Genomic DNA, 22332 nt, shown 5'->3' on the forward strand with positions numbered 1-22332 from the left:
GTTTTCGGAATAATTTGGATAACGGATATTTGGATAATGGATACTCAACCTGTAATTCTTTTTATCACAGTTATTTGTAACAATAAGAAATGATAGATCCCCCACATGTATGACACTGCAGGGACAGGGGCTCTGTAAGCAGCCTGTCCCTAGGATGTGTACGAAGTGAATTAATCACAAACGTGATCATTCTTCTTCTCCTTTAGGAGCTGGGGCCAGTCTGTGGAATGCGGTCCATAGGCAGCTATCACCATCTTCAGACGGGTGACGGACTTGTCCTAAAGGGGCACATGGGGAGATTTTTGGCTATTTTCTAAGCGATGTGTCTAGATCAGTTAGAAATTAAGCACAAGTTACTTTGTGTATACACCCCATAGTGATGGCGAGGCGCGGCCCCGCGCATAGCCATAAGCGGCTCTGATCCTAAGTGCATGCAGTGAAAATCTAGTTAGATTGCCTAGCAAGTGCATACAAAGCACTGGTTAGCACAGATCGCTAAGTACATATCACAACATGTGTATGGGCGATCAAGACATTGGGAAGGTCATGGGAAATAGATTTCCCTAAATGACAGTGCACATCTCAAAGTGTGTATGCCCCTTAAGTTTGGTATGACTGCAAGGACAGTTACAAGATATGTATCCTGTAGCAGCACATAGCAGTATATCTTGGCTAAGGTTTCAACAATGTAGCACAGTAACATGGCTCAGTAAGTCATAGAAGAGAATGCTACAAGGGAGTATATTGTATCATAGCTCAATATGTAATGACACACAATGCTACAAGGCAGTAGATAGAACACACACACACACACACGTACTCTGGTTTCCTCCCACAATCCAAAAATATACTGGTAGGTTAATTGGCTCCTAACAAAATTAACCCTAGAATGTCTGTGTGTGCATGTATATGTGGAACTATAGATTGTAAATTCCACTGGGGCAGGGACTGATGTTAGAATATTCTCTGTAAAGTGCTGCGGAATATGTGTGTGCTATATAAGAAACTGTTAATAAAATAAATAAATAAAGGCAACTTATAGTATCAAATGACAGTAATATCAGTGTCAAGTTTTAATGATAAAATGCCCCATGAACTGTGTGTAATCTGCAATCTCTTACAAGGCTAATTAATGACTTGAAATATAAATAGAAGACTTGTTTTATAGAACTTGATAACATTAACATTCTTAGGAAAAAGATTGAATTACCACGATCATGGTACCATCACATTCGTATCAGAAGGAAAATATTCACAGATTTTGCTTCTCTATTGTACATCATCCTAGCCATATTACAGAGAGCTACTAGATCAAAAATTTATTGGGTTAAGTACCGCTCTGCACCAGTAGGTGGAGCCCTATGATTTAGTTTCTGGATTTTTTTTTCTATATTTAAAATTTTTACCTAAACAGAATAATACAGTTGCAATAAAACGTGGCTGCTTTACACTGCATGCATGTGTCAGTAAGCAGAGGTTTACATGTCAGCCCTCTCAGTGGTATCTGTAGGTTTACCAAAGTAGATGCACATAACCCAACTAAACATTTGTGCGCCACGGTCATTGTTATACTGGCACACACGGAATGTCCATAGCTATCACAATGCATCCATCATTAATGTGCATGCCAACTTATTATTAAGGGCTTTATGCAAGTGATTTACAGACAATATTCATCTTTTATGGTCGGGTTATCTGTTCATCACATGTGCTTACTCATACCATATGAGGAGACTGCACACTGCATTATTTTTGCTCCTGATGGGCAGAGCTAGGCAGATAGGGCGGTCCTTATTGAATGCAATGAATGGACAGCAATGGGCTTAATTCTGCGCTGCAATGCAAAAAGGATGTTTGGCTATATGCAAGGAGATATTCTAGAGTGCTCCAGTGGATTAAAACTGTGCATTATGGAAAACATTTCTTTTTTTTTTTTAACTACCAAATCTTAAGATACAGGCCAGAAATTGCACTTTTTGGTACAATTTTTTTTAAAATACAATTTGCCTGAATGATTATGTGGACACCACAGTTTTCATCCGGCATTTGTTTTCAAAGTAATCATTAAAAAATGCATAACAACCAAACTGGCTATCTCACAGCTAATTGGGTGATTATAAGTATTAGCCAAGAGCTTCTCTCAAATTCTAAAGAAAAGCACAGCAAATCAGTTGTATAACTGTTCAGTGGTCTGGGAACATAGAAAATGTTATTCATGATATATTTCGACGGTGTGGGAAAGTAAAATATTCATTTCCCTTCCTTTGTGGAGGCAATATTATCCTGTGTGTACAATTGTGCTCTATTGGCATGTCCCAGGTGTAGAATATATGCCTGACCTGCAATATGATAGAGGAGACAATAACTCCATATTCCATTTACTTTTCTATGGAAACCAAAATGTAGGTTCACAGAGAGAAACCAGTAAAAACTAATTGATGAGGAAGTCCGCAAGACATAAGAGAGGGTCCAAACCTGACCCGTCCTACACTGAACTATGCAATACCATTTACTCAATCGCCTCCTTTCAAATGTATTCAGTCATGTAAATTAAAATACCTATGCATTTCACAACAGACATCTTATAATGTTCTCTTCACAGTTCACATTAACATGCTGGATACATTCAGAACTGAAATATTAATCATTAAACTAATACATACAAATATCAGAATTGTGGGTCAGTATAATGGTTATTTGATAAGAACTAAGTTGTTCCTGGGTACAGCAATGGGCACCTCACTCTGCCCACACATGGATCACTAACCTACTGGATGTATCGCAGCTGGATGGGTGCAGCACCACCCACATGTTTCTGGAGCATAGCGAAGACCGCATTGAATATTTTGACATTATACTTTGGAAAATGTCAATTAAAGTTTGCCGTGTGCACTGGACAAAAAACAATGGTCTATTGGTTGTGTAGGCACTTGAGTTACCCATAAAGCCAGAGATTTAGACAATAAAATGGCAGTGGGTGGTGACATTCATTGGAATACAGGTAATATGGTGATAAATTATACTTAATCCTATTATTTTAGCACGCTATACATTAAGAATTATTTTACGTACTTCTGATGAGGGCTAGCAAAGAATCAGGGGGTTCATTTTAAAAATAAAAATATCTAGGGCTCGATCATGCCACAGCCAAGTGTTAAGAAATGTGAGATCAGGTTGCACTTACAGAAGCCAAGTGCTTCACATGACTCAGCCACTTCACCCAGTGGCACTTCTCTGTGCTTTTCAACTGCTTAAGAGCTTTACAAGGGCTCAGGTACGTCAAACAGTATATGTCGGAACAGTGAAGGATTGTGCAAAGATTATAATCTACTTGTATTATTCAGGACGCACTATCCTTCTAAATTCTAATTCAGCCTTTCCCAACAACCGCAGTGCAAATAAAAGCATCACTACTATAGTAATGCCATTTTGTCCCACTGTTTTTATGACCAACCCATTTGGTACAACTATAGCGATTAAGTTAAAATCCCTTTTTAATCTTGAAATGCTGGAAGGTCCTGTAAGCAGCCCGATAGTATAAAAACGTGCATACAGTACCTGGCTGATCAGACAAAAGAGAGCACTCACTTAAGGTCCATACGCACTGGGTGATTTTGCCCAGCATATATGGACAGTAATGATGGGGAAAATCACTGGGCTGAAAACCGTTTAAGTATTTTTCCCTGGGGTGGACGATTTTCCATAGCAGGACGCTATGGAAAGCTGTCCATCCTGTCGCTCATCTCATGAGCGCCTGCTGCCGGCGATGATGCAGGAGCGCTTACCGCTGGCCCGTACACACCGGGTGGCTTTTGAGTTGAAAGCAGCTCAAAACAACAAAACTGAGCTGCTTTCAGCTCAAAATCACCCAGTGTATATGAGCCTTCAAGGTGCGATGATGATTTGCGAGGTCATTGACGTTCCCGCGCATCGCAAAGAACAAAAAGTGCTGCAGGTAGTTTTTGAACTAGAGTGCATCCCATCTAGTTGAAAAAACACGCTGCTTTAGCACATCACATGCGTTATGAACTAGATACGATCTAGTTAAAAACGCATGGTGCGCATTGCACCGTATATGGGCACCTTTGCTGTAAAAGCAACATTGGTTCTGCAGCAGAGATTCCGAAGAACTGTCCAGTAGTGGAAAATTGTGCTGAGAAGGTCAATTGTATTTCTCATAATTTCCCATTCCTAATGATCACTCAACGCAGCACATCCAGTATTAACAGAACTCTTTTCTAAAGGTGCCCCTACACTGTGCGTTATGGGCTGGATCGCATCGCATGTGTTTTGCGTGCGATGCGATCCGCGGGCAGTACAAAAAGTATGTGCAGCACATACTTTTTGTACTGTGCGATGAGATACCCGCGGGAGCGCGCATCGCATTGCACGGTGCTATCGCAACGTGTATGGGCACCTTTAGCTATAAACAAAATCCGCTAACATCAAGGTAGTTACAGTTTTCCAATTTCCAAGAGGTATCAGCAGGGGACTCAGCATATCTTGAAGAGATTTCACATTTCCCTTTTCCTGGTGGGCTTATAGAAACACAGAGGTTACTAGCAAGCAACGCTTCATGTGAAATCAGTTGAAGTAAAATAGGATAGTAAGCAGAAAGTAACATTGTAACGTATTCAGCCCATCTAGCCCTAGAAATGATGTATTGTATACTCTATATAACACTTGCTGACAGATCACGCTGATTCATTAGAATTTTGTGGTGTGAAAGTGATAATGGGGCATATGCAGGGCCAGATTGACAATGGGGCGGATGGAGATCCAGGCCGCCACATAAAAATAGGCCCACTATCATGACAACATAATGATCACCTGACAGACCCCAGCTGGCCCCATGGTCTGCCATAAGTATTAAAATGTACACATTTATGCTAAGTGTTGTACTTTGTTTAGGGAGACACTGTGAGTATAGTGTATGGAATCTACCTGCCTACATGGCATTGGCCTCACCTCCTCCACTTCTCATAATAGGCCCTTGAGGAACACCGACTGGCTGTGGGGTAGAAGGAGAGGAGGAGCTCGGAGTGGAGACGGAGCGATCGGAGAGGTATGAAGTGAACCAGCCGAAGACCGTGCCAGTGATGCCAAAGGAGCGGAGGGTGTTGAGCAGGAGAGGGTGGTCAAGTGTCAAAGGCAGCCGACAGATCAAGCTGGATGAGGATAGAGAAGAGGCCTTTGGATCGTAGATCGTTAGTGACTTTGGTCAGGGCAGTTTCAGTGGAATGTAAAGGGCGGAACCCTGATTGGAGGGGATCTAGAATGGTCTTCTAGGCCAGACGTTCTAGGAGCTTGGAGGCAAAAGGGAGGAGGGAGTTGGATGAGAGTTGGGGTCCAGATTTGATTTGAGAGTTGGGGAGACAAGAGCGTGTTTGAAGGAGGAGGGGAAGATCCCAGAGGATAGGGAAATATTAAAGAGGTGAGCCAAGTGAGGGCAGACCGACTGACAGACGACGGATAATATTGGAAGGGATAGGATCGAGCGGGCAGGTGGAAGGAGAAGCAGATTGAAGGAAAGAATGGACTTCAGCGGCAGTGGTGGGGTAAAATGAGGACAGGGGTGGGAAGGAGGGGAGTGGAGATGTAGGAGGGGAGGATGGAGAGAGTGAGGTCATGGCAGCAGTGATGGCAGTCCTGAGAGAGGAGATTTTGGTTGAAAAGTAGGTAGCAAAATCAGCGGCTATGATGGAGGATGGAAGAGCAAGGAGTTGAAGGTGGCGAAGAGCCTGCGGGGGTTGGATGATTGGGAAAGGATGAGGGACTTAAAGTAGGATTCCTTGGCCAGGGCAAGGGCAGAGCTGAAGGAGGAAAGAATGAATTTGAAATTGAGATAATCCGCGAGGGAGCGTGATTTCTTCCAGAAGCACTCAGCAGTGCGAGAGTCCTCCTCCCTGTTCTCACTTGCATATGCCAGTGGTTCCCAAACTGGGTGCAGCAAGGCGCTAGCTGGGGTGCCCCAGGTTGGTGGTTTAGAATCAAATCAAATTATTTATGGTCAAAGTGATTGGCAAAACCAGTGCTCGTGCCTGTGGATCATAACACATGGACATTCATGGTCTTAAGACCCACTTCTTCACCAAACCCTCCTTCTAACCTTCTGTACCTCGCCCTGTCTACCCCTCCGGTGTCACCCCTGTCTGTCTGCCCGCCCCTCTTTAGAATGTAAGCTCTCACGAGCAGGGACCTCTTACCTCATGTGCTTATCCTTTATTACTTCAGCAGTCTTCCACTGCACCAAAGCACGCCGTTTGCTGCCACCTTGATACTTATGTTGCAGCAATCGGTTGATGTTCCTATAATCCTTTACCCTGTATTGTCTTCAACTGTAAGTTAATGTTTTCCAGATTTATTATGTGTACTCTGTAACTGGGCGCAGCGGTACCCTTATTGCGCCATATAAATAAAAGGATAATAATAATAATTCAGGAGACAGATTGGCATAATTTAATATTTTCTCCAAATTGACCAATAAAATACTTTAAGCCTAGGGGTGCAATGAAAATGCTGATCCTTTAGCTCAGTGATTCAAAATAGTTTGGGAACCATTGGTGTATGCTCATATATGTCCCTTGAGAAGTCTCAAAATGTGCACCCCCGAAGGTCAAGATTCTCACTACACTGACACAGGACCTATATAGGTGTTTGAGGTTGCTCAGGCTAATTCTGTGCACTCTCTTACTGTAGACACCATCCCGTTGGATATCTGCATCAGTGAACAGTTTCCAATGCCTCCATTTTGAATTTCCTTACTGGAATGGATTTGCACAGCTTTATTACATCCAGAACAGTCTGAGACAACTTGATAGTTTTTCAATAGAAAGATTGATTAGTAGAATGCTTGAAATGTTTCTGTTTTACCAGAACGGTCGCCTGTTGTTGCAGAAAATTGCCTACGTATTGAAGCCGGATTATTTTCTTCTCTCTGGAAGAGTTAGCAGACGTGTGCCAAGTTGTTCTTTTCTCTGCTTAGGATACTTATTTCTTGCACAAGCAGACAAAACGGCTTGTAAACATAAATGTGTCACAGATACAGCCCATCTTATAGGTACTGGAGTGTCGATGCAGACAGTCTATTGAGATCATGACCATAATCAGCATCACTACTTGCTCTTTGATCTCTACAACCGTTGGTGCTTGATTCATTAGCATCACGGCTATATTCTACTATATTCGGCTAGAAGTCACAAATAGCTGTTTGCATGATCTATTTCATTTAGATTGCAAAACTGCAAAATAGGAGGATTTCAAAATGTGTCAGACGACATTTGTATTTAATGAAATTTTAAATAATAAATATGACAACACATATACATATATATATATATATATATATATATATATATATATATATATATATATATATATATATATATATATATATATATATGTTAACACTTATCAGTTGTGTGTATGACACTTATTTACATCATTAGATTGCATACAAAAAGGGTAATGTGACTAGCACATACTACTAGCAATGTCATGCCGCATCTCTGCCATCGTTGGAGATAAACCCCCCTCCCCTGCCCCTTTCACACACACACACACACACACACACACACCTTCCTACAGCCTGAATATGTATACATGCAAGGCTTTTTGTGTACATTTTTTTCTCCATACATTCACGGAGCAGAATCTTCCAACAGTACAAGAGGAACCTATGAGTTATGTCGATACGCAGTACACTTTATTACTGCATATGTGTGTAAGGACAATGAGGTATGATGGATGAGATAAGGCTGCGGGAATTCACATAAAGACTTCTCTATACTTAGCACACGGTTTTATTAACATATTTGTAAGTTACTCACCAAGTATTTGGTCACATTTGGACAACCTGATTGAGGGAAAAACAGATTTATTCAAAAGTTGCTAAGGGAGAGAAAGAGAACATTACTCACCGTTCTGGCAATAAATAACTGGGAATTATTTGTCTGGTGTCTGTAGTACACATCGCCTCCTTGACAATAAAAACAAAACAAACATGTAAACATCATGGCTCCATCTCGTTAATCATGGACATCTGTCCACTTCATAACAGATTCTGTGCCATCATCTTATTGACCCTCCTATAGGTAGGAATAGTCTCCAGTGATCAACCAAACTTTCACCATTATCTATGACTCTCCTATTGCTCACTGAGCGCCCTGCAAAGCAGCCATTAGAGAAGTCCTATGGTCTGGCCTCAGGACAGAAAAAATGGAATGGGTACCTTGACCTCTAGAACCAACTGTCTGAGTCTGGAGCAGGTATCATACCTGCTTCAAACTCAGAGACAGCTGGTTCTAGCCCATTATTTTATTTCATATACCTTCTTGAGCACTAAGCGGCACTATATATACACATTTGTCATCATCCTAGAATGCGGCCACTTATAAACATCTCTCTTCTTCTTGTGAAAAATGATTGAAGAATGCGTTGACAGGTGCAAGTTCACATCTAAGAACTTTTTAATAAAACTCTTTGGATAAGACTTTTTGCTTGATGTCTCAAATCCTGAGAAAACTACATCTCTGCTAAAAGCTGAAATACCCAATTTATGGGCCCCAACAATAGCGCCGATTCACTATTGTTGTGTGTGTGTATACATACACACACACACACACACACACACACACACACACACACTGGCGACAGGACAGGTCTAGACAGTGGAATATAGTAACATTTTGGGGTCATGACTCATTAGTAAAAGGACATACATCCCTACTGTGGGGGAGCAAAAAAATGTGTTAAAGTGGGTCCCTCTTGCTCTCCATAGATCACCAATCCCCCTTCTCCCTGCTGGTGGATATAACCGTACTGACTGTGCACGTTCACTAGTACCTAGAATTGCATCGCCTTCATTCACAAACATTTGCCATATGACTGATGCCCTGGATTCACCACACAATGACACATTGTAACACTTTAAAAAGGTTTTATTGTTTTTTCCAGTGCAAAATACAAGTAGCAATAAGGCCATGACCCACTGCAGATATTACAACCTCCATATAGTACCAGACGGCTGTAGACCATCATTCCGGAGCAGGGTCAGACATTAATTGACTTCTTCTCCAGCACAAGAAGAATCCCCCAATATACATCCTTGGATTGCTTGTCTGCGAGAGCTGGAACGAGTCAGACATGGCTGCTTGTTGCCACATTACAAGTAGTGAGGCCAAAGAGACCTCGCTGTACACAGATTCAGGACAGTAACCAGCCCAAGCTAACTGTGCGGACATGGAAGCTGGAGATAATAACCATGTATATGGAATGAAACAAATCCAGGATAAAAACTCTTGCAACACAAAATACAGCATATGGTACTTTAACATAATATTTAGGCCTAGCGGTGCATCGACCCCCAGCTTGGTAATGCTCTACAGACCGTGCACGGTTTCTCACAGTATAGGCCAAAAAAATTTAAAATACAAAATACTAAGTTCTCAATGACTGACAAAAACATAAACGTGAGATGTTCAGCTCCTAAAGAGTCAGTTTATACTATGAATGCCCCAATAAGAATATCATTGGGCATGACTTGGATCAGGCTTAAGCAAGCTGTAATTCACCAGTTGCTGTGGAACTAGAAGTCTCAGCATGACTGCTAAGCATGTCAGCCTTCTGTGACCGCAAACGAGAAACAGCTTGCCAAACCATAAGCAAGTAAACACACTGGTCTTTAGCAGCATCTGACACGTTATACTGAAGACATAAGAAGGAAGCAAGTTTGTAAACATAAATTACATATAAAAAATAGTTATCGTTCCATAGAAATAGTACCAAATATACATCTTAGCCAGCATGTTCACTTTACCCATTCACATAGGGGGGGCAAGGTACATTGCCTCACCCATCCAGCCTCAGCAATGTTTATGAACTAACCTGGGTTATAAGTGACTGGCACTGCCCCAACCCCCACACACAAGACTGGGCTCTCATTACACAGCGTCCCTTCGGAGTGTCACTGCACCCGGTGTCTATGCCCGTCTTCACTTCTTGCCATCACTCCTGTACACATTATCCTATAAATGTCCCTGTCATTCTGGAGGGTGAGCAGTAGAACATTACTAACATTCATACCATGGTCAACAGTCTGTAGTCTACAAACTTATAAATGGACATCAGAGGTCCTGGATAATAATCTATGTAGTCTGTGCTCTAGTACTTTACTTTCTCTTTGGGAAAGGACTGAGACATAAACCTGAAAACATAGCTTGGTCCTTGACATTCTTCATTTGCAGGTGAAAATTCCACAGCAAAATTACCAAAACTCTACGCCAGCTCTTATGCTTGATGGTACACCAGTGCCAGCTAGTGGAAAAAATGAAAACTGCAGCCTGAGAATAAGAAGTAACCGGGTTCTAGGAACCAATAAAGGAGTTTTTAAATAAACAATCTTACATACCTAAAAGGTAATAGTAAGAATAAAGTTATAATACTCATCTAAGAAGATCTATTCTCTAATTTACTAGGGAACATTGTTCCTTGCTCAATGATTTAGAATCCCATAGGGTTCTAATTAGGTCTGAAAGGAATTTAGAATTCCTTTTATATATGGACGGACACTTGCAGAACATCCTTTGAAAGGGTTCCACAAACTTCCTCGCAGAAAAAAGGCACATGGTGAAGTACCGTAAAAAGTGCTCAACTTGTGCTGGGTAATAAGGTGGTCTGGTCACACCAGGTTTTTATTGCGTTTGGGGATAATCCTGCGGTAAGTGCGGCGTTCAGAGATGTTGCGTTTGACCTTCACTGCTACAGGAAAAATGTCAGGGTTGAGCGAAGGGCTTGAGTATGACCTCTTTAATCCACCACCATCTTCCAGCCCACCATCAGATTCTGTTAGATGACACTCAAAGGTTTGAAGGTCCTCACAGCCGCTCTCCATCCGTAAGGCGAGAATTTTCACATAGGTTTCGTACCTCAATTTCTGGGGAGTAAAAAAAAAAAAGAAAAAAAAAAAAACTTAGACAACCTGAACTCTGCATTAGGACAAACTGTCTGGTGCCAACAAATGTTACTTCTCAGCTGACCCCGAAGAAAGGCCACTGGACATATACAAAGGCCGCTCCTCACCTCATAGCGTAAATACTCCTCCCGCATGTGATACTCCTCCCAATCTCGTGTTTTGCTTTTTGAGTCTGGAAGGTTTCGCTGATGCTCCGTCAGGTCATCTGTAAAACTGTCCATCAAACACTCGTGGGACTGAAGCTGCTCCTCCTAAGTGGACACCAGGTAACATTATAATAACAGTACAAGGCAAATCTATTGTGCTCAATATCCATTTGCCACGTGGAAAATAGGGCAAAACACACGCAGTAAAAAAATAAATGGCTCTTGTGGCTGCAGCAAAGCAGGTAGTTCATTTTTAGATATGTACATGTGACAAGAGTAGAATCAGCAGGATTCGTCTCCTGTCACATGTCTGTTTTCTCCAGTACCAAAGTGATAAAGCTTTTGCTTAGCCAAGAAAAAAAAAAAAGTACATTTATGATGAAAAATAAAAAAATTTGAGTGCCGACGTTGCTGTAAGAGATTCTCAAAATAGCCGTTAAAAATTCCAGCGCCACTCACAGCGACTGTTCTTTCTTTGGGTGCAATATGTAACTAAGCTTCAATTAATTAACTTGGCTGTATTTGTATTTATTTATACTAAAAGAATAGTTGCCAGGAGCGATGGTGGCATTTTTAGCAGATATTTTGAGTAACGCTCACAGCAGCGTTGGCACTTAAAGGGTTAAAAAGTATGTGAGTATACTGTATGTTGGTAGCCATTCAAACATATTGACGAACCAACATAGTTCAATCGCCCAGGTAATTAAGACTAAACGGGGACCCTGTATATAGAGTGGGGGCAGCCATTTTTTTGGCATATTAAAACACTCACTGAAGCACTTTTTGGGGGGGATGTGATGACTACTAATGACCAGGATGCTGTATAAGGAATTTTAGGTCTCCAAGGTTTCTGAACACCATTATTTACCTGGAATTAGCGAGAGTTTTTCCTCAGCACCACTACTTAGATTCTGTGAAAGAAGTGGGCTGTACACAAAGAAAGCCGTAAAGTAGAACAATTGTTTTTATACAGAACACATACCAGGTCCAGCTTGCACTGAGCAGTGGGGAGGATCGGCCTGTAAAACCGCTTCTGAGAGCCCACAGCAGCGGGGAATGGTGGTGACGAAAACATGGCAGTTACCAAGTTAATTCGGGAAATCCATGAGTTCATTTCCTCAGATGTCCTAAGGAAAATAAAAAGGACAGGGATATTTTAGTTTTTACACCCTGTACCATGTATCGCACCCTGTCCTTTTTCATTGTACACATTTCTTATATACCCTAGAGTGACCACCAAGATGAGAATGGCAGGCATTAATCTGGCATACTTTATATTATGGTAATATCCCGAGAGATAGAATGGATAATGGTTATGGTGATGTTCTATTTCTTAGAACATTAGCAAAACCCTCCTACATGCTCTCCATCAGAACATTACCAAAACCCTTACCGATTTTGTCCTACATTAACTACTGCAACATCTTTCTATCTAGCCTTCCCCATCAACAATCCATCTAAAGTTCCATGGCCAGACTGTTCATCTTCTGTTGCTGCACCACTCCGCAAATTCCTACACTCCTCATTTGCTTCATAATTCAATTAAAACCTATTTACCTCACACACAAGCCCTCACCAACTCCTCCCTTCGGAAAGCTCTGGTCACAAGATTAAGTCTATCACACTTTGACACTGGAGAGCGAGAGAATTTAATCCGCACAGTCTTATATATGTTTCAATCAGTCACCCTATTAATTCTATGACCCAGACGGACAGCTCTATTTTAATATTTTTGATCACCTTAATACACTTTTTTTCACTTTATTTTAATATTTCGCAGTTTTTAACAATAGAATAAATAAAAGTTAAGTTTTAAAATTTTCTTGGGACACTGGAAACACAAAATATGGAACATATGTTGAATAAATTCACATATGTCAGTCCAGAGTGCCCCTTGTAGGAATTCTTGTTTCTTTCGCTGTTTGTACACTTTGACACTGACCCACAAACCTTTTATATTTTTGGTTACTACCGCTTACGCCCTTCTCTGCCGCTGCTGCTCAACCTAACCTCAGATTCTCCTCCAACAATCAAACCTTGAAGCTTTCTCTAAAAACTCATCTCTACACTGTTGGGTACAGGTACCGGCAGAGAAGTCCTTCTGGGGACAGAATGTTGAGAAGTATGTTTACACCTACCCCATGACAGGCGCAAGCTATGCTACTGGATTTGGCATCCACAATGCAGATGCATGACCCAGAATGGCAAATAATTCTACATGTTACATGCCCACCGCACACCCCTGAATCAGTTCTCTTGGTTATGTCTGCAGTGGTGCTGCCCACAAATGCCTATTTAGAAGCTACTGTACACGGAAGCAGCAGAAATGCTTAGGACACTATATTTTGTATATGTTCACAAAGATGTGCAGACAAAAAGCACTCGCTGTAAGCAACAAAATAAATGGCTAGATTTGGACTTGATTACGACTCATCATTACATTAGTTGCATCATTACACCACAGGCCAAACCTGGACAAATAGAGATATATATATATATATATATCAGGGTTGGATACTCAAATAAAGGGCACTCACCAAAATTATGAAGAATTTATTCAAGGTACATTACCAATCAGACAAGTGTAGGTCTACGTTTCGGCCACCAGGTGGCCTTTATCAAGACAGGTCAGCATTGACGTCCGCACAGCACAAGAGTCAGGATACGTATCATGACTCTTGTGCTGTGAGGACGTCAATGCTGACCTGTCTTGATAAAGGCCACCTGGTGGCCGAAACGTAGACCTACAATTGTCTGATTGGTAATGTACCTTGAATAAATTCTTCATAATTTTGGTGAGTGCCCTTATTGGAGTATCCAACCCTGCTATAAATTGGGACACACTGTGTCACCTTAAAGGAGCACCCCTGTTTTTCTCATTGTTGGCTGGGAGTGCGGAACTACAAAAACTAATTATATATATATATATATATGTACATATAGACAGAGAGATGAGTCCGGCACTCCACCGATATGTAAAAACACAGCTTGCTCCGGTGCCTTCCCAGGTGTGTTGGACCAAATGCAGGTAACTTGGCAAAAAGGCGTCACTCGGAGGCTTGATAGAAATTCAAAATGCTTTATTGCGTTGTTACAACGCAATAAAGCATTTTGAATTTCTATCAAGCCTCCGAGTGACGCCTTTTTGCCAAGTTACATATATATATATATATATATATATATATATATATATATATATATATATATATATTCTATTATATTACAATACTAGAGATATATAAATGCAGGGGTTCTCAAACTATTTTGCTCGGGGACCCCGTCAGACAATAAAATTACAGGACCCCAGCAAGTTACCACAGAATGTCCGCCACACATGTGTGGTCAGTGAAGTGAACGCTATTGTTATAGGGAGGCAGTGGGTAATGAGGGGGTGTAAAAGGGGGAAAGGGGGATGGAAGAGGGAAGCAGAGGGTGTTTACTTGATGAGTTATCCCCTGACCCCCCTCCACAGACACATTAATCTGATGGTCATCAACATAGAGTCGTGACCCCATGCTGAGGTGGTCGGGACCCACAGTTTGAGAACCGCTGTATAAATGGTTACTCACTGAGCTTGAAAAAGGAAGACGCGCCAATCAGCAGTCTGCAGCCGGAAGACGTGGGGTCTCTTGGTGTATTCTCTTGCCTTCTCAGCTAGAGCATGGTGTACACTGATCACTTCCTCCGGGGACTGGAAGTCAGACCTGTACTCATCCTGCAACAGTGTGTGCAAAACAGGTCAGTTCAGAGTCTTGCACATGCAACAGAAATGTATGTTTTTATATTCATTGAACATGGTAACAATCTTAGCGTCATAATCATAAATGTGATCAATAAGGGAAAGGGCTGTTCCGTGCCAGATAATGTATAACTGTATTGTATAATAGGTTATAATGTGTCTGTGAGAAGTGTACACTACAGTCCTAATATTCCCCAGAGTGATAGATCTTTGTTCTATGGAAGTGGTCATACCTTTAGGAAGAAGAGCAGCATTCCCTTCAGCACAGTATGGAACGCCTTCCAGCCTCGCTTTCCCCATGGAGCTTTGGTAATAAAGAGGAAAGGTTAGCAGAGAATAGGAAGCAGTATGAAGATTTAGTACATATATGGTTTGTTTAAGAAAATCTAGAGTTCATAAGTAAACTCTGCTCTGGTGAAGGCCGTTAAGCCTCTGATGAAATTGCTCAGCAGCAATGAAACGCATCATCCTTTCAGAACTCTTCTGAAGAAACACTACCTATAGGTGAAGCTGGGGACTTTCTCGGAGCAGTGAGACCACAGTCAGCAGCTGAACGGCTTATCATAAGGTACGTACAAGCCCTGACACTATGATTTGTATTCACATGCTTCACATCTGTGGATGAGATCTCAGACGCAAGAATTATTCAATAAATAATCCAACACATTGTTGTTAATTTGGGATTATTTGCAGCAATATGGCTAATGAATGATTCACTGAATGTCTCTGGTCTAGAGGGTACAGGATAAGGATCCATTAGATACAGACCTACTTTATGCCATCACGGACTTCCTTTGACAGTAAGGCATTTTCCGCAACAAGTTTTTTTTTTCCCTGCACTGTTTATGGGACTTCATTGGTTTCAATGATACCCCTTTCAGACATACTGCAAAATTCTGGGAGCAGAGATTTTGTTTTTGTCTGAAATTTGCTAACCAGAGACTCTGTTCCCGGGTCCCCGGCCCTGCAATTGACCTGGGTTCTTTCCTGGTCTTTCTTCCGGGGTTGGTGTCCTGGGATTAGTGTGAATGAATTGACCTGGGAATTTGCTCTCTGGCTGCTTGAAAACGTTTTTAATTGGCAAGGAAGTGCCACATGATACCTGCTGATATCATCAGTGGTAGTTGAAGAGGGACTGATGCCACACATGAGAGGAACACAGTGCAGGGAAGAGCGCCAGTGCCAGAGGGTGCCAGTGAAGAGTCTTGTTTACAAGATGTATGTTAAAGACTGTCACGCATGTTTTACTACTAGAACAAAAAAACTTTCAGTTTTCAAATGAAAAGTGATTTAAAAAATGAAAAACTGATATGGTATTTTTATTGGTATATGATACATGGAATGTAAAGCAGACTCAGTCCATTTAGGGCCATCTCCACCTTTGCATGAACTCATTATTGTGTGCCTAAAAACTGGCCCCTTATGATGACACTGCCTTAAAACCTAGAAAAACCATATTATGTCTTAAAAGGAGCCAACCCAGGAATTTCCTGAGTCCGAAGTAGTGTGAAAGGGTATCCCCTCCGCAATTCATCTCTATGTATTCCTGGTATGCTGCACGCGCATACATACATACATACATACATACATACATACACACTCACTTTTCTTGCCATCGATGTATGCATGTACTTTGCGACAAAGCGTTCCTCGCTTGTAAATTGGAGCCTGCGGGTCAGGAGCGGGAACATCCAAGAAGGGGGAACTTTTCTTCCGAACGGAGAGAAGACTTTCTGGCCTTGATCCCAGGACATGTGTCATCTGCTCCTCACTCCTGATGTGGAGAACACAACATGATCACTGGGAGTGGTAAAAGGAACTGGGCTTCGAAGGTGAGTTTCCAGAATAATAGGGCAGGAAGTAGACAATAATGTCCTAAAACTACTTACACAGCCCACTCCAGCTTCTCCATACGGATCGCCTGGTACAATCCCTACAAAAGAGGAAAATGAAATGGTATAGGGCCATACAACAATACAATTGATCAGATACAAGCAATACAATAGAACACGCACAACACACATTTCTGGTGTACCTACACAGTGCTTCCATTACACTTCACTATACATGTCTACACTCCACTATCGGTGGCCGTCATTGTAAACTACAACTATGTCTGCAATGCTTGTCCAACACATGGCTGAGTCCATGCACACTCCCCTATCAGTGTATTCCTCCACAAACTACAAGTACCCCAAGGTTTCCAGCAAGGCTGAGAGGTTCTAGGAGGTTACTATGTGCCTCAAGTGTCACAACCTCTGTAAATATTACAGAAAGAGCCATTATAGAAAAAGTCTTGTTTTTGATAAAATGCAGTTCAGTTTAACATCCCCTACATTTTAAATAAGTGGTGTAAGTGGGAAATTAGGGATGCTTCTATGATTTGGTCCTTGTTTCAGTATTTTCTTTAAATGTTTCTTTCATTGGGCAAAGTGAACACAGAAATCTATTTCTCTGGATTCAATCTGTCAAATCAAAGCTGGTTTAAAACAAAAATGAAATAATTCTTCAGAGAATAGATGGAAGTGTGGCCTCTTGCATAACAACTAAATACTCTACACCAGTGGTTCCCAAACTGTGCTCCGTGGGACCCTGGGGTGCCTGTTGGTGGTCCAGGACCAATTCAAATTATTTATGGTCAATCTAATAGGCAAAACCAATGCTGCTGGCTTCAAATCATAAAATATGGGGATAAACAGAAGCAAATCTGGTCTCTAATATTTATTTCTAATTGTGTCAATAAAACGTTAGGCCTAGGTGTGCCGCAAAAGAAAATTCTGGAATTGAAGTGCAAGAGAAGAGGAGGGAAGAGGGCCCTGCTCCAAAGATCTTACAATTTAGACAAAAGGGGGAGACAGACAGGTGGCATGAGGTGCAGGCAAGGTAGGCATTGAGCAGGGCAAAGATGGGCAAGACATGAGGTGGCAAGTTGGGAGAGTGGCCTCAGAAATAGGTTATGGGGAAGGGTACACTTTGATGAACAAGTGGGATTTCAGTCTCTTTTGAAGCTTTGCAAGGTCGGGGAGAGTCTAATGGTGTCTAAACATGACAGAGCTTGTTCAGGTGAAGGGGCAGTGTGGGCACAATCTTGGCTGCATGCAGGGTACAGGAGAGGTGATGGTCATGAGCCTGCCTACTGTACAATGCAGTACATACAGTCCATACTGTGCAGGAACAGCATCACTCTCCCCACCTCAATGCAGTACATACAGTCCATACTGTGCAGGAACAGCATTGCTCTTCCCACCTCCTGATTATGTACTGCATACAATGCAGTACATACAGTCCACACTGTGCAGGAACAGCATCGCTCTCCCCACCTCCTGATAGTGTACAATGCAGTACATACAGTCCACACTGTGCAGGAACAGCCTCACTCTCCCCACCTCCTGATAGTGTACAATGCATTAGATACAGTCCATACTGTGCAGGAACAGCATTGCTCTCCCCACATCCTGATAGTGTACAATGCAGTACATACAGTCCACACTGTGCAGGAACAGCATTGCTCTTCCCACCTCCTGATAGTGTACAATGCAGTAGATACAGTCCATACTGTGCAGGAACAGCATTGCTCTTCCCACCTCCTGATAGTGTATGAGGTACATGTTGCGATGCGGTAAATGCATTCTGTACCACGCAGGGTCGGCATCGCTCTTCCTATTGCATCCTATTTGGCAATGAGGCACAAGCCATCGCTCTCCTATTTTTCAAAGCGCCGCAAACATGTAATCCTTAGTGAATGACTCCCATTTCTTCTACTACTGTCCTGCCCAATGTACTAACACATCAAACATTGGAAACACAGAACTACATAAAATAGTAATGTACCTTCAGAAGCTCACGGGGAAAATTGTCACCGTCATTCATACCATCAAGGTTATTAATGAACTCCTGTGCGGTCATGCTCTTTCCTATATTCTGCAGGAGGAAGGTGCAAATAAAAAAAATAAAAAACAACAAAACAGAAAATAAGAATACAGGAAACATAGGAGACAATTCTCAGTTGTAAGGAGTAGTAGCAGGGCGTAAATTAGTAACAGAAAGTCACTTTAGGGGCATAGTTGTGTGCAGGGTTTTCCATATGGGTGTGCATGGTGTAGTGGTACCCTTACAGGTGGGATAGAGGGCCATTACCATCATACTACAAGAAGAATACAACAAAGACACGCGATAGGTTACCTGTCCGTGTAGGTCTGAATTAAGCAGCATGAGGGCGCAGGTCAGAGTGTGAACGGCATCTGAAACAGGCACAATATTCTGGTTTGAGTTCTACTCCTATGCAGGCTAACAAATAACGTAATAAAACGGCACATCAGGCATGACCAATAGATAGAGAACAATCGCTCACCGGCAGATCTGAAGTCCTTGGGGTTGCAGCTGTGGAAACGCTTGGAGAAATGGAACAGGACCCGCTCTCGTTCCTGAGTTTCCCCCGTCAGCACCAGCTCTTGTAACAGAGACCTGAAACATTGCAGATTGCTGCATTACACCTAGAAAGCCTCAAGCAACAGTGGTCTACAGGGCTTAAAGATCACCTGCTGTCTAGACACGGTGGAGGGAGCCAATGTGTAGGGTGAACCAATATGAATATACAGCATATGTATTCACATAGAACTAAGGTGCCATAAATATCAGTCATGAAGTGCCATAGTGTCTCCAGTAATTAGTATTAATTATAATAGAATTAATAATACGCTACTTCCTCATGAGCACCAGTTTAATTCCCAAAGTAGCTGGCCATGTAATTTCAATTTCCCATTAAGATATCCTCTGCTAAGTGCCAGTGGCTATAGTATGCAAATAAACTATAACAGCAAATAAGGGGGAAGGAGACCGATTCCAGAACGTAGCGGAAACCTAGGAAAGAATATAGTCCTCCCAATTATGACTGGTGAAGAAAATAAAAACAGTAAATGCCACTGGTTTGTATTTGATCTCACAAATGATCATGGAAATACTGTCATATTAAGATATTTCAGAATTAGAAAAGAATAAAGGACCGAGACAGCCCATCACTTTGGGCCAGCACTAGAGGTGAATATTTGCTATTGCAATTATTTTCCAGATTCACAGCTGTGGTGAAAATTCAAGTTAAGCCTTTCCCCTTGTGTTCTTACATGAGACAGCACATACAAGCCCCATAACGCTCACTTTCACTGGCCATGGATGGCAAGTCTGCCAGCAGTTGGAAATGCGACATATTGCGTGTGTCATCCCTCTCACTACTGACACTTGCACCAGCCTGTGTTTTTCATACTTAAGTACTCTGAGTCAGAGCACGCAGCTGCTTGCACTGACAAGCCCATGTGACTGGCTTTATTGCATCCACTTCAGGCCACCTCTCAGTGACCATGTACAAGTGCCCATAGTTTTGCCTTGGCACCCCCTTAAAGCCCCAGAGTTCCAATACATAACAACGTACAGAATCATGTACTCAGAGGAACTCCTACATCCTAGATTTATTCAGGACTTTTTGCGAATGTACAGTAGCGAAGAATAGCTCAGCTGTACAAACATCGGCATCGCTTCCACCTCTGAATAAGGCCCTGTTTGGTTACATGAAACATTCGCTCAGTGCATGGACTATGAATACTGTTCTTGCTTGCTTACCTGAGCGCCACATCCAAGTTCTTCCCTGTGAAGTCAAAGAGAGTCAGGTACTCCTCTGCCACCATGGCGCTGAAATCATTACTGAAAGAAAACAGACACACAAGTCAACAGCTGGACCACAGTAACAATGACACACACACACACTTATCAAGTCTAGGAAATAGATAAACTTATCAGTTGCCCAATGCAGCCAATCAGCTTCTGTCATTTATAGGGTTGGGATCATTGGGTGGACCAAATGTTGGTCGACAGTCCTTAGGTCGACATTGGACAAAGTTGATACATGCGTTAGGTCGACAGTCAAAAGGTAGACATGGTTTTTTTTACCCGAATGTTGACACAGTCGACATGGACACAGTTTTAAGGGCACCACGTCCCCTCGCTGCGCTCGACACACTATGTTATTCACCCACCACGCCCTAGTGCAGGGGTGGAGAACCTTTTTTGTGCCAGGGGCCGTTTGCATGGGGTATAAAATCCTTAGGGGGGCATATGTAAAAATGTATCTTACAAATTCCCCTGCTGCAGCCGCCCCACACTCCTGCGGCTGCCGCTGAATAGGACTGACAGTCAACAGCAGCCGGAGACCAAGAGAAATCTCGTGAGAACTACCGACCTCTCGCGGGAATTCCCCTGTACTTGACTCCCGGCAAAGCCGCCGGGCAGGACACTCCGACTGGCTACGGGGGCCGCATACGGCCCCTGGGCCTGAGGTTCCCCACCCCTGCCCTAGTGGATGGTAGGGCATGAAATACCGCCTGTCGGCACATGTTGGCTCAAAAACCACATGTCGACCTAACGCACCTGTCGACCTAGACCCCTGTTGACCTTCCAGTATGTCCCATTTATCTAGTCTGTGAAACGGTTATAAACTCACTGGTTGCTTGGGGCAACTACTCTATTTTATCTCTCTCTCTCTCCAATGTTTGGTACATCTTCCCTATAGCGCCCAGCCTTCATTGCAGTTCGCTGTACAACAGGTGACAAGTCAACATCAGTGAGTGAACGCAAGTTACAGAAATTCTGATTAAAAAAAGAAAAAATAGCCTCAGGAGAAAAAAACTTTTTGCCACCATGCAAACATAATGGTTTATGTTCACTACACAGGAAGTCCCACTCATTTCCACTCAGTATGTAGCAATTTCCAGCTGTGAACATCTGACCACATACCTATTTGTACCCTGACCATGGTGTAAGAGCCTATTTGTTGAGAATACACTACATGCACTGAACATGGTTTTGCAATGCAGGAAACAGTCTTATTAGTTATTTTATCAGTGTATTATAGGGCAGATTTATTAAGCTTGGTGAAGTGATAAACTGTCTGGTTTTTATCACCAGCCAATTAGCTAGGAGCTAATATAACTGTGAAGTTAATAGGCTTGGTTTGAAGAATGACAGGTAGGAGCTGATTGGCCGGTGATAAAAACTAGACACTTTATCACTTCACCAAGCTTAATAAATCTACCCGTTAGTGATATTCTATTACTGACTCCTGGAAGGATTCAGCTACGCAGTGTTTGGATAATTTTCTATTAAAGAGTGCCTAATGCAGTTGCAGGTAAGAATGAGATGAATGGAGCAGCGTTAGAACAATGGGTCAGATTTTGGCCCCGTTTTCGATGGTGGGGGCCTGCGCAAGCACACATATGCAGACCCCTGTGTGAACGCATTCAGCGAGTATCACACACGCCGAGGCATTCACAAGGGCAGGGGGCAACATCAGGGGAACTCCCAGTGTTTTATGGGCACCCCACGAAAACACTGGGAGTTCCCCCTGACGTCACATGGCATCAGGGCCCCCCACGTCTTCGGCGATCAGCAGTGGAAATAAAAGTCAGTTTAGACGGACTTATTTCCAG

General features: G+C 42.4%; 1 protein-coding gene across 7 annotated transcripts in view; it reads right to left on the minus strand.

The window, feature by feature from the left end:
- Nucleotides 1-8927: 8927 nt before the first annotated feature.
- The window catches only part of PSD4 (pleckstrin and Sec7 domain containing 4), a 65463-nt gene continuing 52058 nt past the window's right edge, over nt 8928-22332 (minus strand). For all 7 annotated transcript variants that reach the window (XM_083184660.1, XM_083184656.1, XM_083184662.1 and 4 more), the window contains 11 exons: nt 20471-20551; nt 19209-19321; nt 19040-19098; nt 18689-18778; nt 16747-16790; nt 16462-16631; nt 15091-15161; nt 14688-14833; nt 12101-12245; nt 11080-11223; nt 8928-10933 (listed from right to left, as the gene is read on the minus strand). In XM_083184660.1, coding sequence (XP_083040786.1) covers nt 10679-10933; nt 11080-11223; nt 12101-12245; nt 14688-14833; nt 15091-15161; nt 16462-16631; nt 16747-16790; nt 18689-18778; nt 19040-19098; nt 19209-19321; nt 20471-20551 — 1318 coding nt within the window. In that variant the 3' untranslated portion in view covers nt 8928-10678. The remainder of the gene's footprint in view (nt 10934-11079; nt 11224-12100; nt 12246-14687; nt 14834-15090; nt 15162-16461; nt 16632-16746; nt 16791-18688; nt 18779-19039; nt 19099-19208; nt 19322-20470; nt 20552-22332) is intronic.

This window comes from Crinia signifera, chromosome 4 (genome assembly GCF_055691185.1).
Source record: "Crinia signifera chromosome 4, ASM5569118v1, whole genome shotgun sequence".
Lineage (NCBI taxonomy): Eukaryota > Metazoa > Chordata > Amphibia > Anura > Myobatrachidae > Crinia > Crinia signifera.